The sequence below is a fragment of the Lepisosteus platostomus genome, chromosome 4, assembly GCF_059453375.1.
Source record: "Lepisosteus platostomus isolate fLepPlt1 chromosome 4, fLepPlt1.hap1, whole genome shotgun sequence".
Lineage (NCBI taxonomy): Eukaryota > Metazoa > Chordata > Actinopteri > Semionotiformes > Lepisosteidae > Lepisosteus > Lepisosteus platostomus.
Window position 1 is genome coordinate 21,386,539 of NC_142614.1, and position 16,274 is coordinate 21,402,812.

The 16,274-nt window shown below is 35.9% G+C and overlaps 1 protein-coding gene across 3 annotated transcripts in view; it reads right to left on the reverse strand.

The window, feature by feature from the left end:
• Positions 1–12,723: 12,723 nt before the first annotated feature.
• The window catches only part of dym (dymeclin), a 149,069-nt gene continuing 145,518 nt past the window's right edge, over positions 12,724–16,274 (reverse strand). For all 3 annotated transcript variants that reach the window (XM_088629003.1, XM_088629001.1, XM_088629004.1), the window contains one exon: positions 12,724–13,163. In XM_088629003.1, coding sequence (XP_088485129.1) covers positions 13,014–13,163 — 150 coding nt within the window. In that variant the 3' untranslated portion in view covers positions 12,724–13,013. The remainder of the gene's footprint in view (positions 13,164–16,274) is intronic.

A 16,274-nucleotide genomic window follows, 5' to 3' on the forward strand; every position in this document is an offset into this window, starting at 1 on the left:
GTTATGGGCTAATTTCTAGGTCACTTGCAAAGCCTGCAACTTGAGGCCCATCTGCTTGAATGATCCTGTCAAACATGTTCAGTGGTTTCAGCATTCCCTGTCATACATGGATTCCCAGAGCATGAGGGCTCGTTTGTCTCTCTTTAAACCTTACACAATTCTGCACAATGGAGAGGGATAACCACTATAAGTCATCCATCATTACTTTGTGAAATTTTACAATGTTCTCGCACTCCTTTGTGAGTAATTTAATGACAGCTTTCTGCTCAAAACATAGAACATTAGATAGGTTACAAATGAGAGAAGGTCATTTAGTCTATTTAATTTGTTTGGCTGCTAGTAGCTAATTGATCAAAGGGTTTTATTCAGCCGTTTCTTGAACAAAGACAAAGGTATCAGTTTAAACAACTGGCTGGGTAGCTTTCTCCATTTACCCACAGCACATGGTGTAAAAAAGTGCCTCCTGTTCTTGGTGTGTAAATGCACATGAGCAAAGTCATTGGAGGTTGTGCTCCACCTTAAAAATAGAACACACCCATTAACAGTCCCAGAACTTGATATTAACCAATTATATGAATACAGACACATGCATGTATATAGTATGTGCTTGTAACTGTAAGAACAGAATGGTCCATGTGTGCCTATCACTGGCTTAATGGAAAATGATCTACTTAGACAGATGGTATCAACAAGAAATAAACATCCAGCAATCAATTAGAATTCTCTAGTTGTTCATGGTAAAATAGACAGCCTATCAAAACCAATGCTATCTTTACCACATGTAGATTTCAAGGTAAGTCATAGCATTTTGGTTTTCATCTTTCAGAGTTATGATAAGTTATTTCCAAAGCTCTGGCTCTACCAAACTTTCTGTTTTATTGTCAATATTGTTTTTTTTTAATACAGTATTATTAATGCAGTTATCAAGTAATATACTGAATATGCTTTTTATACAAGGAAAATGTTCAACATGTGCTGCATCAAGTTTTTTTTTCAACCAAGAACGTACCAAATACAGTATATATAGAAGCTTTTACTGTTTAGTCCCTGAAGGATGCAAACTTCCTTTCAGACAGTGAGGTAGCAGTTCAGGCCTTACAGACATTTAATATGGTTATCTCTGGTTAAAGTGGAAACTGCAATCAATCACTTCTGAGACTCCACTGACGGGGGAAGTCGCCAGGAAAGCAGGCAGCCAGCTACTAACCTGTATACCCCATTTTCAGAATCAGAATGGGTACATGTAGTAACAACATTCTCACAAACCTCAAAAGACAAAGAGTGTCAAATGTTGTCTTGGTGGCCTAGGAGGTCTGTCGGAGGCCAAGGGGATTAAATACAAACTGGAATTTACCAAAAATAATTTAATTCTATTTGTGTAAAGCCTGATATACAGTATTGTACAGTATATTGCTCAGGAATGCCACAGTGAGAGTCAACCCACTGTGCTCATTTGTTAAGAGTACAGAGCAGTTGTATTCAGAACAAACCTGAGGACTATAAAATTCTTAAGACCCCCACCCAGAAAAACACAGTTTTGGGCAGTCAATCAAATCTAACCTTCACGTCTTTTATAGGTTGAAGGAATCCAGAGTATCCAGACAGAATCTACACAAACATGATCTAGACAAAAGTAGGTGCTGAGACTGAAGTCAGGAGCCCTGAAGCTGTAAAGTACTTAGCCATTATACAATCCTCATCTAAAAACTCCATGTTTGTCAACCCCCTTGCATTTTAAAGTAGAAAATGTGGTTGGTTAGTATGGTTTGATAGATTTTAAAAGGGAAGAATATTGCTCTATATTTTCAAAAATAGCTATATTTTTTCCTGATTTCAGATTCACTTTGGAAATACTGTGGCATGCTCTTATTTTTATTCAACATTTGCAGCTTTTAAAATTCCTTCCTATTTCACACACTCAGCAGTTTGACTACTGTAATAGCTAGTGGTTAAAAAAGGCAATTATTTCATTTAGCATTTGACAATACTTTGGAACACAAAGGGAAAGAAAGCCAGTTGTGGGTAACATATTGCTCTTTGCTCTTGTTAAAACAGCAAAGTGCATATTAAAAAAACTGTATTACAAATCAGAATAAAGAACAGTGAGAGATGATTTATTATATAAGAAAAGTGCTGCTTCTGCCAACTGTTGTAATTCTGTTTTAATACAGTAAGAAAATTGCTAGCTTTATAATCCAAGGAGTTATTGTAATAAATGTTCATTCAAATATCAGATTTCTTATACCTTTAGTGGACACCTTTGGGCACGTTGTGTGCATATTAAAGACAAGAGTTTCTAATTATAAGACAAGGAAAAATCAACAGAAGTTTAAATACAGTGTCCACTCAGAGATAATTACAACATCTTAAGATACTCATGCACAGACTCAAGTTAATTTGTTGATCTGTTTCATTGTGTGTGCACACATCTATGGCAGCACTGTGTAGCAATGCCTTTATGAGCTATTTTTATTGCATCTTTCAGAATATTAGTATATTTTTTCAGCTTGGGCAAAATTTAAAACTTTTTTGTGGCTGGGATTAACTTTTTAGACTCCAGGAAAAATGTCTGTTCCCATGTCACTGGCAAGGACAAACAGAAGGGTATTATAGTCTAATGCACTTTGCAACAAACCAAAGAGTCATTATCAGCTTTGCACATGTAATTCACAAACATAAGCTTGGCAACATTATTGAAATACAAATGGAGACCATTCGAACAATTTACAGTGATAGGTACAACTGTACCTATCACTGTACCTGAAGCTCTTGTTCTCTAAAACACAGCACATTGTCTGGTAGGTCATTAATAATGATTCAAGAACATTCAAAGGAACACCCATGTAATTTTCACTAATGGAACTGTTCTGGCCAATATATACTGTACCAGCAGATGGTTTCAATGGCATTACAATATCCTTTGCTGAAGAGTTCATTTTCAACTTCTATTCATTACAAACAAAAGCATTTTATGGTGACCAAACCTCTGGGATCAGTTTATTTCCCTCCTCTATTCATAGGCAGTTTAGGAGATTTGAATTTATTAAAAAACAGGAAGTGGGACAAAAAATATCTTCATATCAACAAACCAAAAACTAGCTTGTACTGAATTACTGTGAAATAAAACAATTTGAATTGGCTCATTAAAAAAAGCTTTATTTTCGTTTTTATCATGTCATCTAGTTTTCATGAGATCTATCTTCCAGTCAAAACACAAGGGAGTATGTTACAGTGCAAGGATTTCCCTCCAGACATTCCGATGTGCGCACAACGAACATTGTCAACCAATATTTAAGCTGGCTCAAGAGTCAGGATGCCCTTTCTACCAACCAATCTTGATATTTCAATGCCTCGGACATCAATTGACATGAAAGGAACGATCTTTAACAAGGCACTTAATCCAACTGCTTTAAAAACCGACAAACTCTGAAATGGCAGAAATCCCATATGAGCTAAAAGCATGTAGCTGCTGAAGATATTGTTCTGTCCATAATCTTTTGTTATTTGTACTTATCTGTAGAATAAAACTAACCCAACAAATGATTTGTACTCAAAACAAATATCCTTGACTTCTTTCAGTGTGTCTAAAAAATATTTATGATTTTTACAAAAGTGACAGATGCTTAGTGACAGAGAAGGTCTTAGGAAGTGCCCTTCACAGTGACAGATTCTGAAGAAAAATGTGCTTTATGGATTTGTTATCCATAGTTCTGGGTCTGAAGATCAATCGATTGATCTTCGGACCCAGCAAACTATTTCAGAAACTTCAGCAAATCATAATAAATTCTCCCTACCCCTAGCCTTGAATACAGAGTGAAATACAGGTACCAAAGTTAGTTCAGTCTTTTGGTGATGATTGATTGCAAATGATTACTGAATCAGGACTTTGAAGCTTTCATAATTCTGAATATCAAAATTAGTCCCAGGAATTGGAGCAAATGTTAAATGTGACATGGATTTGTGTCATTAATATGCCTAAACAGAAATATTTGCAGTGGCTAAGGCTTTTACAAGGCTCCACAGTCTGAGTGATTTGAAAGGATTTTTTTGAAAAATAATCTAAATTACTCTCATCTCATAATTGCTTATCAAAATAATCAATGACACACCAAAAACAAGGCAGTAACTTCATGGTTTTGAAAGCACTTGTAAATAAAAACATTTATAAAGAAAAAAATGCTTACTTAAATAGAACTATATGCAAGGAACTAGAAATATTTTTTTAAATAATTGATATTCCTTTCTGATTCCATACTTTGTATGTTTTTGTATGTTCTTAATAGCTTATTTGCATTCCACTCAAAGATTTTGAATGCTTATTCAAGGCACTTTTTTGAAATTATATCAAACAGTTGAGTTTTGTGTCTAAATGTTTTTGGAATAAAAAAAGAGCAATACTTTTTTGTTCAAAAATATTTTAATGGGCTGCCATTATGTAAAGGGAATAGGTTTACTAGGGATTTGTATTTTATGTGTGGAGAAATTATTAAAGCATTGCAGCTGCTGTATTTAATCCAAGCCACTTTAAAAAAGACAACAACTGCAGCCTGAGTGGTGTAGATCACACTTAGCAAGATTATAGATACAAGTAATGAATGGGAATAGGGAAATAATTAGTGAATAGTGAAAATCAACTTGTTAAATTCTTCTTATTCTTTCATCTATAGCATCCAGGAATATTTTCCTGGCATAATGATATGGAAAGCATGAAAGTCCTTAAAATACATATACAGGATTATTTTTTTTAAAAAAATAGTTCACTTTTATTATCCATTATAATATGGAAAGTTATGAAAGTGTGATATTAAAACATGTAAATAAAACCAGACTTTGATGACATAAAAGGTGCTTGATGACCAAAAGTCACAGTATCTCCTGTTCCTGTAAATCTGTAACTGACACAGTAATAGCGCTGACCGCTTAAGTCTCGGAACTTCCTCCTGCATAGGAAACAAGTAACAGAGAAGGCCAATTAGAGAAACTAGTTTACAAATGCCTATTTCTCTCAGACTCCAGGATTACACCATAGTTGTTAACTGTCTTAACTGACCCTCCCTCCAGGAGGGCGCTGGAATGCAGACCAAGGTCAGCAAAAGGTCAGGCAGCCCACACAAGCCCGAAAGTTCACTGATGTAAGTTGTGCAGTGGCAGGCAGACAAAGCATTTTCATTGTAGTACAGAATTTCTTACTACAAATGACAACAACAACCAAATTATGTAGCAAGTTTGTAATATTCATCTATTGTTTATTCATCACATATAGGTAGCTGTCCACTTCATTGGCCACTGGACACTTGCACCCTGGAAGGTCAGGAATTATTGAACCTACTAACCTAAAGTTGGCGGCACTGTCCAAACCCAGAGTGGCACTGAGCACCTAGAGAGGAGACAGGTTTACACCACTACTCTTAATTAGTGACATAATATAGTATACACACAATAACCACACACCTGAAAAAGGGATCCACAGACGAAAGGTTGTGTTTCTTTTTTTGCCTTTTAGCATGGAATGAACCTTAACCTGTTCCTGAGCATGATATAATACCTGTAATCTGTAACATTGTATGTTGAGTCTAAATAATCCTACTTTTAGTGTATATACACGTTTCTAGATAATGTATTGTAAGAATAACAAAATTAAAGAAACATTTATTTCTTCCCAGATATTGAATGATTTCATTATTGAATAATGACGACGTTTTGAAAAAATGTTTTTGCAATTTATGGCAATTTATGGCGATGGACATATATTATTCAGCATTTTGGCATGATGGTTTAAGGCGACTGCATGACAACTTCAAGGCACTAGGTTTAATTCAGTTTATATCTGGTCTCAGGCATCTGTCTGAGTGGAGTTTGCATGTTAGCAGTAGGCCTCTGAATATGAATATAATAGAATTTTAAAAAGGTTGTGAGATTTTATATATTTGTGTTGTAAAGGTTCTTTAAGGAAGCATTTGTTTAGCAAAATTTGTTTATCACTTTATTGGTCATATACAATTTCTTATATTAGGAAAATATGTATACTTTAAACAAGGAATTCATTTTAAAAAAGGAAAGGTTTAAAAATAACCTACATTGTTTTTCTTTGTACAAGGTTATGCTAACTTTCACTGAAATAGTCAGTTTCAGGGCTTCCCAATCCTGTTTCTAGACACAAATGCTGGGATTTGTTTCTGCTGAGCTCTTTACTCAACTGAATCCTTAACTGAACTAATAATTTGTCTGATTGGAGTCTCTATTCTGCTCAAAAGTCGGAGATCTTAAGTTGCGATACAGAACAGTTAATAGGCAACCTCCCAATGTGTAGGAACTAATAGCAATTAAAAATTGCAAAAGAACCCTATTATGAGGTCAAATAAAGTTTCAGTGATATAACTAAGAGCTTGGTTTAGCAATCAGAATCAAAATCAGCAGGTATGTGGGACCCCAGGGCCAGAAATTGGAACCGCTGTTCTAGCTAACCTTTAATATTCCACCATCATCCTACAGGTGGCATTATCTTAAATGTTTTAGGATAACATGATTCATCCATCCATTTTTTAATGGTAATCCTATACAGGGTCACAAGAAAACCAAAGTGTATCCTGGCAAGAAAAGAGAGCAAGGCATGATACACCCTGGATGGGCCACTAGTCCATTGCAGAATAGGATAACTCATTGCCTCATATTTCGTGATGATCTGTGAGGGAAAATGTAGATTTTTCGATGTTTCCAACACAGCAATGAACACGACTGACCATTTTTTAAATCACTCATCCTATTGTAACTTGTAAAAAAGGATGGTAAAGGTACTTTCTGCTACTGTATATTGCTGTCAAACAATGGAATCCTCCAAATAAGATGCCCTTCTAATGAAGGCACACTTATACATTTTAGTTTTTTAACTTCTTCTGCCATATTTGTACCCATTGTAGCACCATATAATGTTATATTTATACATATGATACTGCAGTATATGGACCAATACAGTGGTATAGTAGGTAGCACTGCTCCATCAAAGCTCTTGGATACTGGGTTTAAGACTGGCCTGCCGCATGTTCTGTGTGGAGTTTGCATGTTCTCCTTGTGTCTGCATGGATTTCTCCAATGTTAAAGCCTTGCCTCAGCCCCCCACATGCACGTTCCATATGGGTCCCATCTGGGGTATAGTCCCACCTTGTGACCAGTGCCTGCCATCTTAGACTTTCACCATAAGCCTCCAAGTGGTTGCTAAAATTAATAATAAATGAAGTCATTATTTTACCTTTATCAGACTGCATAGTCCCCATTTGGCATACTTTGTGCAGGAAGGTGAATAGCTTCCAACATGTCACTTTGATAACTAGGAATCTTCCAGCTGGTATTTCACATGCTTTAGGTAGGAAAAGTATTTTCTCATGTGGTTATGCACCTAGAGCACCAATCATTATTTCAGTTCAGTACCAGTATATATTGTAAAGAAAGTCCTAGTTTGTACTACTTATGAATACTTTTAAAAAGTATTTAAAATTTGTTCATTGTTACTGGTTTGGATGGGTTAGAATTTTCTTTCTGGTATTTTCTTTTACGCTAGAAATCCTCAGAATGGCACCTTACTCTAATGTGAATTGACGGTATGGAATTATTCTCTGGGCATTCAGCACCCGGTGAGTAAGCAGAGGATCAAAGGCATAGCTTTTTTAGTTTTAAAGAAAACAGCTGGGACAGACGTCACACCTCATACTTTTCACTGTAGAAGAGCCAAACTACAGAGTGGAGGCTTCTGTTGAAGTATGACACAAATAGACTATTTTAAGAAGAGAAAAAGGTGTAGGTCTCCACATGCATCGCACAAGAATGCTGTCAAATGCTGAGTAGAAACTATTACTTTGTTGCCGAAACAATTTCTGTGTTTATATTAAGAGAAAATCATTTGCACATCCATAAAAATAATGAGCATTAAATAAATGTAGTTATTGAGGTTTAAGTAATTCAGTAGTCTTTATTTTTATATTTAACCATTACAGGTTATCAAGGCAGGCAAAGAAATTAGTGTCAGACCAAGCTGCTTGTACACCTAAAATAACCAGGAGAGGAAATAAACTTAGAGGTGTATAGGCTTTTAAGTTGAACTTACATTAAAATAGTTAATGAAACAACAGTTCACAGAGTTGTACCCAAGGTATAAGGTAGTGTTGTTAAGAAGCATACAGTATAAACACTTAACAAAAAGACTTAAAAAACAGAGTTCTACACAATTAAGTTCTTTACTTGCTTATTTATTTGTTTTATGGGAAATCGTTTTTCCATTACTTTTAAAATTCAAGGAAGAAATACATTCAGTTAGGTTTGTAGAAAGCCACACAAGCAGGAAGAAAAATTAAAATACATTTTTCAAAAAAAAATATCAATTGATTATGATACATCTTTATTGTACATTTTCAATTCAAAACTGAAATGTCACAATATAGTTTTTTTGCCATTTAGATATAATGCACTATGCCTTAACCAGTCTCAACATCCATTTTATGCATACTCATCAACTAAAATAATAAAGAGTATGGGAATAAATAAGTACAAAATTAAATAAAACGGCATGCAACTTTCACCCATCATTAAAACACCCTTTTTAGAGGAGAGCATATAGAAATTAAAAGCAAACCAATTCTGAGGTCCAATATACATACTCAGGAGTTAAGCAGTGTAAGACAGTAGGATCAAATGTTAGATCTAAACTGTAGTCTATATCTTTATGTGTCTGCAAAGCACAGTCTTGAAGATGTGGAAGAAGTAGTGTTTGTAGAAATTGATATCATGTATGCATGAAGTCACTATATTTCCACTTTACGAAGCACAGGATGCTATGAAGCAGGATGCTAAGCAGTGGTAATGCAGTCATTTAAAACATTTTCTAATGGACAGTAGCTCAGATTGGAAAACATCACCCCAAAGAGAAGAAAATGTAATTGATAAGGAAAGACTCAAATCTGTCCTGGAGGGCTAGAATACCTTAATGCAACAGCAGCAGGGTACAAACAATAGTACAAACTTCAGCTCTTCAATGACTCTAGGCCTGATGCATGAGAAAAACACTTTCCAATAACAAGGTAGTTCTAAAGCAGAACAAAACAGTTTCAAGCTGAGTTCAATTGAATCAACAAAAAAGCCTTAATGTGAGGTGTTCTGATTTCTACCCAGTGAAAGCTAATATTCTGAATTCTGAATATTCTGAAAGAAGAAACTGAAAAAAACAAACACTGCAGCATTGCAGGAACTGAAATGAAACAGAAACATGCAGGAGAACAAGCGTGGCTAGCCGAGAAGCTCCAAAAATAAAGCAGCTGCTGTAACACATTATAGCTGCAGTCTGATTTACAAGAAAAGATCTCTCACGAACCTTCAAAGCAGCACTCTGTTCTCTGCTGGCTCTTCCTGAATTACCCTGTGCAGGACAGGGACCCGAGGACCACAGGCAACCATGAGGGACTGTCTATTGGATCAGTACATCTCTTTATACAGGATGTCACTATTTTGCATCCTGGCCATTTCATCTCTCATCTTGAAAGATTAAATTCTGTTTGATACTCTGGTCCAAAAGGCCATCTATGATCCCACTAGCAGGCTCTGGTAAAACAAACTGCCTTCCTGATTCAGAACCTCTTGAACTTATACTGGTCAGGTGAATGAAATCAACTGATGACAAAATAAGCTCAGGTGTTCAGTAGCATTCAGTCCTCCTTTGTCACTTGTATAATCACAAGCTCTGAGAAGAAATGGTGAATTTGACATTTGATATAGGGTAGAGGTGGATATTAACATTGGGTGGAACACTAAATGTAATCAATCAAAAAGGTTGCTGGGATGCAGGTAAAAAGATGTCAAGCACAGAGGTACATATTTTTGAAGTCTGCCGTGTTTTGGAGGAATGAAAATAGAACATTTCCAGACAAGAGGTTAATCAGCATCTTGAACTCAAATTACTTTTTGTTATTAAAATAATAAGTGGAGAGCCACAGACAAACAAAATGTGAGGATACATAGTTAAAAACACACATGTTGAAAATTAACAATGCACTTGTAAGACCTCATTTAGAATACTATGTCCAATTGTGGTCACCATGTTACAAAGAAGATATTTTTTTCCAGTCCAGAGAAAAGGAAACCAGATAAATTAACTGGCTCAAAGAAATGAATGTTTTTGTCTTGAGCAGAGAGGACAAAGATCAAACCTGATTTGAGTATTCAAAATTTTCAAAAGCATTGACAAAGCCTACCCAGTGAACTTTAGAATCAACAGTGAAACATTTAAAAGAGGTTACAAGTGGAAGTGAATTTAAACTTAAAAAATAGGAGGCTCTTATTTACATAAATTAGGGCTGGCTTCTTTAAAAATGGATGGATGAGGTCCTTGTATCAGTTAACTACTAACTACTAAATGTGATAGATGGGGCAAATGGTCTCCTCTTGTTTGCAACCTTACTTATGTTCTTATATATAATTTCCTGAGGTTAGTCTTCCAAGAGCCTCATTAGGTTAAAAAACCACAAAGCCAAATCCAAATTAATTTAGCAGTTTTCTGCATATTGTTGCATATATTTTTTCATTCTTTAATTTGTTATGACATACATGACACAAATTATTGTGGTGATACAGGTTTTTAAAACTAATTATCAACTTAAAGATGCCTTTAATTAAACCTAATGTTGAGTCCTCAACAGGTGCAAAAATATCTCCATTTTAAGTAAACTGAAGACAAACGTGGCACGCTGCTGACGAAGTAGAATATGAGCCCTACAAGTTGTCTCTTGGGTTTTGTTAAAACAAGTTTTGAAATGTAAGCTCGAAATTGATAAATTATAATGTGGCAGAAAAAAAAGCATAAATAAAACTGTTGCACAGATAAGAATATGAGTGATTATAATCAAATTATATTACTATTCACAGAACTTCAGTGGAGATACTCAGGCTGCATTCAAATTGGTGGTTAATGTATTCATGTTCTAATTATAAGATTGAAATACACTTGGGGTGTGAGCTTATACACTACAGGTAGGGAATGCTCTACACTTTCTGTATTCCTCTACACTTAGAGCAATAAAATAACATGGCATTTCTGAATTAGGAAAAAAATAAAATATTGATTTCACAGAGTTTACGCTGCTGAAACATGGTGTTCAAAGCCATGCTTCACAGAAGATGTTAGAGCATCAAAGATTCAAAGAACTCCAACACTGCAATAAAAACAAATATCCATTACCTCAGTATTGATATTTTTTATTTGTATTTGTTTACATTGTAGAATAAAAAACACTACAGTGTAGACTGGTATAAGCTCTGCAGAGGATAAATATTTTGCCACCCACAGTTAAACATTTAAAGTAAATATTTTAAATTTTCTGTATTTTTCCTTCTAGTTTAGTTACCTGAGAATAGTAACATTCAACAGTTTTGTATTTTCACTGGCCAGCAGGTTCACAGGCCCTTTTTGTTTCAATAACATGTTTTTTAAACTTCCTAAACAGCAGTGTGCTTTGCAAAATAAAAGGTGTTATCTACCAAATAACAGTCCAAATAAAAAAAAAAACACTGCCACAGCACTAATTGAACTTTGCTGGTGACTGATGTTCCTGTTTATTGTGTAACAGCATGATCTGTGCTATCAATCACAACCACAGAGCTGCAGGTAACAGAAAAGTGAAGACCCCTTCCGTCTCCCTTCACAACAGCCCAATATAAAGCTAGCTAAGGTAATCCCAATAAATTATTATACAGTAATATCAACACAGTGCACCCATTTTGTTCGGCTGTTACGAATGTAACACAATAAGAAATTGCCAAACAAGACCTAATCACATCAGCTTTGCACACAATTTCTTTATAACCCAGAATCTCTACCATGGGATTTGTGACAGTGTTACAAACATGCTTTCCAAAACTATCTGTACAATAATACATGCATTCCTAAATCCAAACAGAGATAATTTAAAGGTCAAATGCGCAGGTGCTCATAAGGGCTCTCTTTTTGTCCTCATTTATATTTGTATTGTATGGTACCTCAGCCCTTTTAAGTACAAAACACATTTAAAATATATTTAAACTTCTGCAATAAAAGGCATGCTGTCTTTTGCACACTTCAATTTCTCTCGAGTTCAAAAAGCTTCATACTGAAACAGTGACCAGGAAGAAAAGACTATTTTCTAGACAGGCTTAACTGAGTATTTGGCAAATACATCTACTGTATGAAGAAGATGTATAAGAGATATGTCTAGGATGTTAGTACTGAGATTACCTCTTGTGAGCAAAAATAAACAACATCAAGTTATCAGCCTTATCGCGTCTTTGTCTTGTTTTGTGAGAGATGAATTTGTTGGGGTTTCCCTCTTAGTGTGTAAAAACACAGTGTTAAACTAAGAGAAGACAAAAGTACGGGTAAATGAAAAAGTCAGCTCATCTGTGAAATGAGCACCTACACATTCAATGGATGACTGTTGTAAGTGATCTGCTTCAACGCACACACACACACCTCTTTCCTGACCCTTAAAAACCATACTTAATATTTCAAAAACAAAATGAAGAGAAAGGGGTTCGGCAATCCTTAATTTCCGCATCACAGTTTCATCACATCACATCTCCTTGGAATTTCAGGGCCAGGGCATTGTTTTCTTTCTCCAAAATTATGAAAAATATTTAGAAACATGAGAAAGTAGCAAAAATAAAATCACATAATTAACACTTAAGAAGTAAATGAAATGCACACCTATGTACTTTCCTGTTTGCTTAGCTCACCCTTTTTGGTCTCCTTGGATGAGTTCTGCTCCATTCCGATAGTGAAGCTGCAGAACACTGTAGACAGCTGTTGAGTCCCAGACAAATAGAAATGGAAAGCCATGTGCAACAGCTTCTCTGAGGACCACAAAGACAGCAGGACCTCAGCCCATGCTGCTTCACATGGGGGAGGATATTGTCACTTGCAAACATGCACACACACAAACACAGCACACACACACACACACACACACACGCGGGCACTCACACACACTGAGCGCAGACGCTCAGCCCGAGTCCATGCTGAAGAGCTCAATGCCTTGCGGGTTCCAGTATAGACCCACTCCAGAGTTGAAGACCAAGGACCAGACGTATGGCACGAAGAACTCTTCAGGCTGATCCTCTTCCACATACTTGAATTTCAGCTCCGGAAACTTCTGCATAAGAACACGAAGAGTTAGAAACAATGGTGCAGCGCCAGACAGCCCTTCAGGAAGGCCAAACAGAAAGGTGTCACAAGTAATAATCTGAACCCTGAATAATCCAATTTTGTTGTGTGTCCCATACAGCTTTCCACTTGTTTGTACATAGCCTATTTTTTATCATCTCCATTAAAGAAAAATCAGATGCTTCAAACTCCTGGGTTCGAGTCCAGCCTTGAACATGTTCCGTGTGGGGTCTGCATGGTCCCCACATGCCCATATGGTTCCTTCTGGAGGATCCAGTTTCCTCCCACAATCCCGTGACATGCTTTCCTCAATATCAAACTTTTCTAAATTGTACCCTGAAAGCTTTGTGCTTTGATCCCTGCAGTGGATCGATGTCCAGACTAGAGTATAGTCCTGTCTTGCAACCCTTTGGTGAGAGTAATATTTTTGGTGTTAAATGAGTAAACATGTTTATATGTAAAAAAAGAAACTTACTTGACTTGTTTTTTTTTTTACAAAATACTTTCTTTCAAAATGTTTTAACATTAAACAACCAGTGTGAACCTACAACATTACTTTATGCCAGGTTAAAACCTAAGAGTGGAAAATGCAGGGTGGCAGAATTAAAAATAGGCATCTTTCTGTAGATGAACCTCTATCATGTTCTCCAACAAATAATTTATATATCAACTTTAATTCATATATCACAGTAATCCATCACAACACAGTACTTGTTTTTGACCAACTACTTTAAGATGAATATCTGGAATCTACTGGAATCTTCCAGTATAGCTTTGTGGACAAAACATGTATGTTTAGAAGTCAGTCACTAGCAGTGTCTGGATCAGGTTTCATTTAACAAGATGTATCCAGCACCAACCACAGGGATACAAGCAAAAGATTATCTTATTAGTAAAATCTTCATCAACAGGCTGGTCAGAAACATGTTTTCTAAACAGAGATGACCACAGCTGGATTATTCTAGTCTGTAACTGTCTGCATGCACATCTAAAGGTATTGCAGTGTCTTATGTATGAAAGCAAAATGCAGAGAGATAAGGCTGGCAAAACAGGTAGAAAAATGAACAAAACAATATTCCTGTTGATGATTACATACATTTTACTGTGTCTAAAGTATTGTTACAATATAATTCATTTGTATTTGTCAAATGTAATACAAAATCAAGAATGTTTTTCTCTTAAATGGAAAGTTTATAAAATTTCAGAAATTTTAAAAGCTTTTAGCTTTCACCAAAACACACAATTTTATTTCTAGACATAACACCATGCACCACACAAAATATATGTTTTCTACTGTATTTTAATAAAATAAGTAACGTTTAATGCTTCCGAGCTCTTTAATGGGACAGTATGGTGCTCAACTGAGTAAGAAGCTATTTCAACACTCCGTCTTTGTCCTTTTAGAAGATGCCAAGGAAAGAAACTGCTACAGTGTATTACTATAACCTGTGGTTGCAATATTACCATGCAGTTGCCATGTGATCTAGAAATTAAAAGACTGTATGTATGATTGTTATCAACAATCACTGTTACTATTTCCACCCACAGACAGATGGGTGTGTGGAGGCATGGAGATGTACTGTAGATCTTAAACTATGATCAATGACCTCTTCATTTGTTCAGAGCAGTTGTAAAGGCAGGTGTGCCTCACTGATATTCCCAACTGATTGTGGTCAGTTTTGCCTTTGTCATCAGGCATAGCACAACCTTCAGTCCTAGACTTTTCACAGCATGTGTTGTACTATTAGAACACCCCTGTGAATGACCTTGGGTGGCTTAAGTTAATAATAAGTACTTAGATACTTAGAATCATTTGCAACATAACTGGTAAAGCTTTAACAGCTCTCAAAAAACTGTTGTGGTATCACAGCTGTTCATTTACACACCATTACCCATTGCATGTGGAAAATTAAGAAAAGATTTTTCAGATCTCTTATTTAACCATTCAGTGTTGTCAAAGCTCCTTAAGTAAATATGTCTTGAACAAAGAAAATCAAAACAGCTGAACAGGTAGTCTTGTGCTACAATAAATGCCTTCAAAATGAAGGATGTTTTTATCTCAGTATAGAAGCATCTATACTTGTACTTTCGTTCGTTGCTTGAGAAGCTAAATTTCTTTTCTGTCTCAAGTGGCTACACTTCTGTTTCACGCTGACATCAGAGGCCATGTATCATCCCAGGCTTATAATTCACAACTCGGATAATTACTGTGATGTGCTATGTCTGTGATGAAGGAATCATTCCAAATAGAATTGTTAAAAAAAACATTGCTTAACACATTAAGAAGAACATTTATTCCAAAACTTTAAGCATCACACATTTAAATGAATTCATTTCTACTGCTTGCTCAGGCTAAGGCATGGAACAAAGACGTAAAAGGGTGATCTTTCCCTGCTACAAAGGACTGTGCCTGTTTCTGAAAAGGAGATAGATGTTCGGTGACCATGTCTGCCAGCTGCCTACAGTATGTCACCATCCAGGTACTGTCTCGGACGAAAGTCATACTTCAGTGATTACTAAAGGAGATAAAAGACAAGCCCTTCTATTATTTATAAGTGCCTGGCTACGGCCAACAATATCCTGCCACAGACAGGCAGGATCAAAATAAGAAGACTAAGGGATGGCAAGTTTTTTTTCCCCTCCATCAATAATGGAGGAATATCTTATCATATTTCCACAGCCCTGAGTGTCAAGTGTTTCCCTTGTGTTGAGCCAACAGACCCACATCCACCTGCTGTAGTTTCTGTACTACTAATTGACAATTTCTGCAGCAATGCATTTTTTTTTGCTTTTATGTCTTTTAATCGTATTGAAATCAGTCTCTTTAAGATGGTGCTCACACACATGTACGAATTTGACCGTGCAAACTTTTCAAGATTCTGCATAGTGGGTTTTCTACAGTTTCAGAAAGGCGAAAAAAAATATTATGCTAAAGTGGAGCGTTTTCTATGTTTTTGAAAAACTTAACTCAAAGGTTAAGCTCAATAATCAAATGATGATCCCCAAGTGGAAATTGGAAGACAGTAGGTTTATAGCTTTATTAATGCTTTCACATGAAGCATTACAGTGCTCCCTAAATTTGCCAGTTATACAATATTCA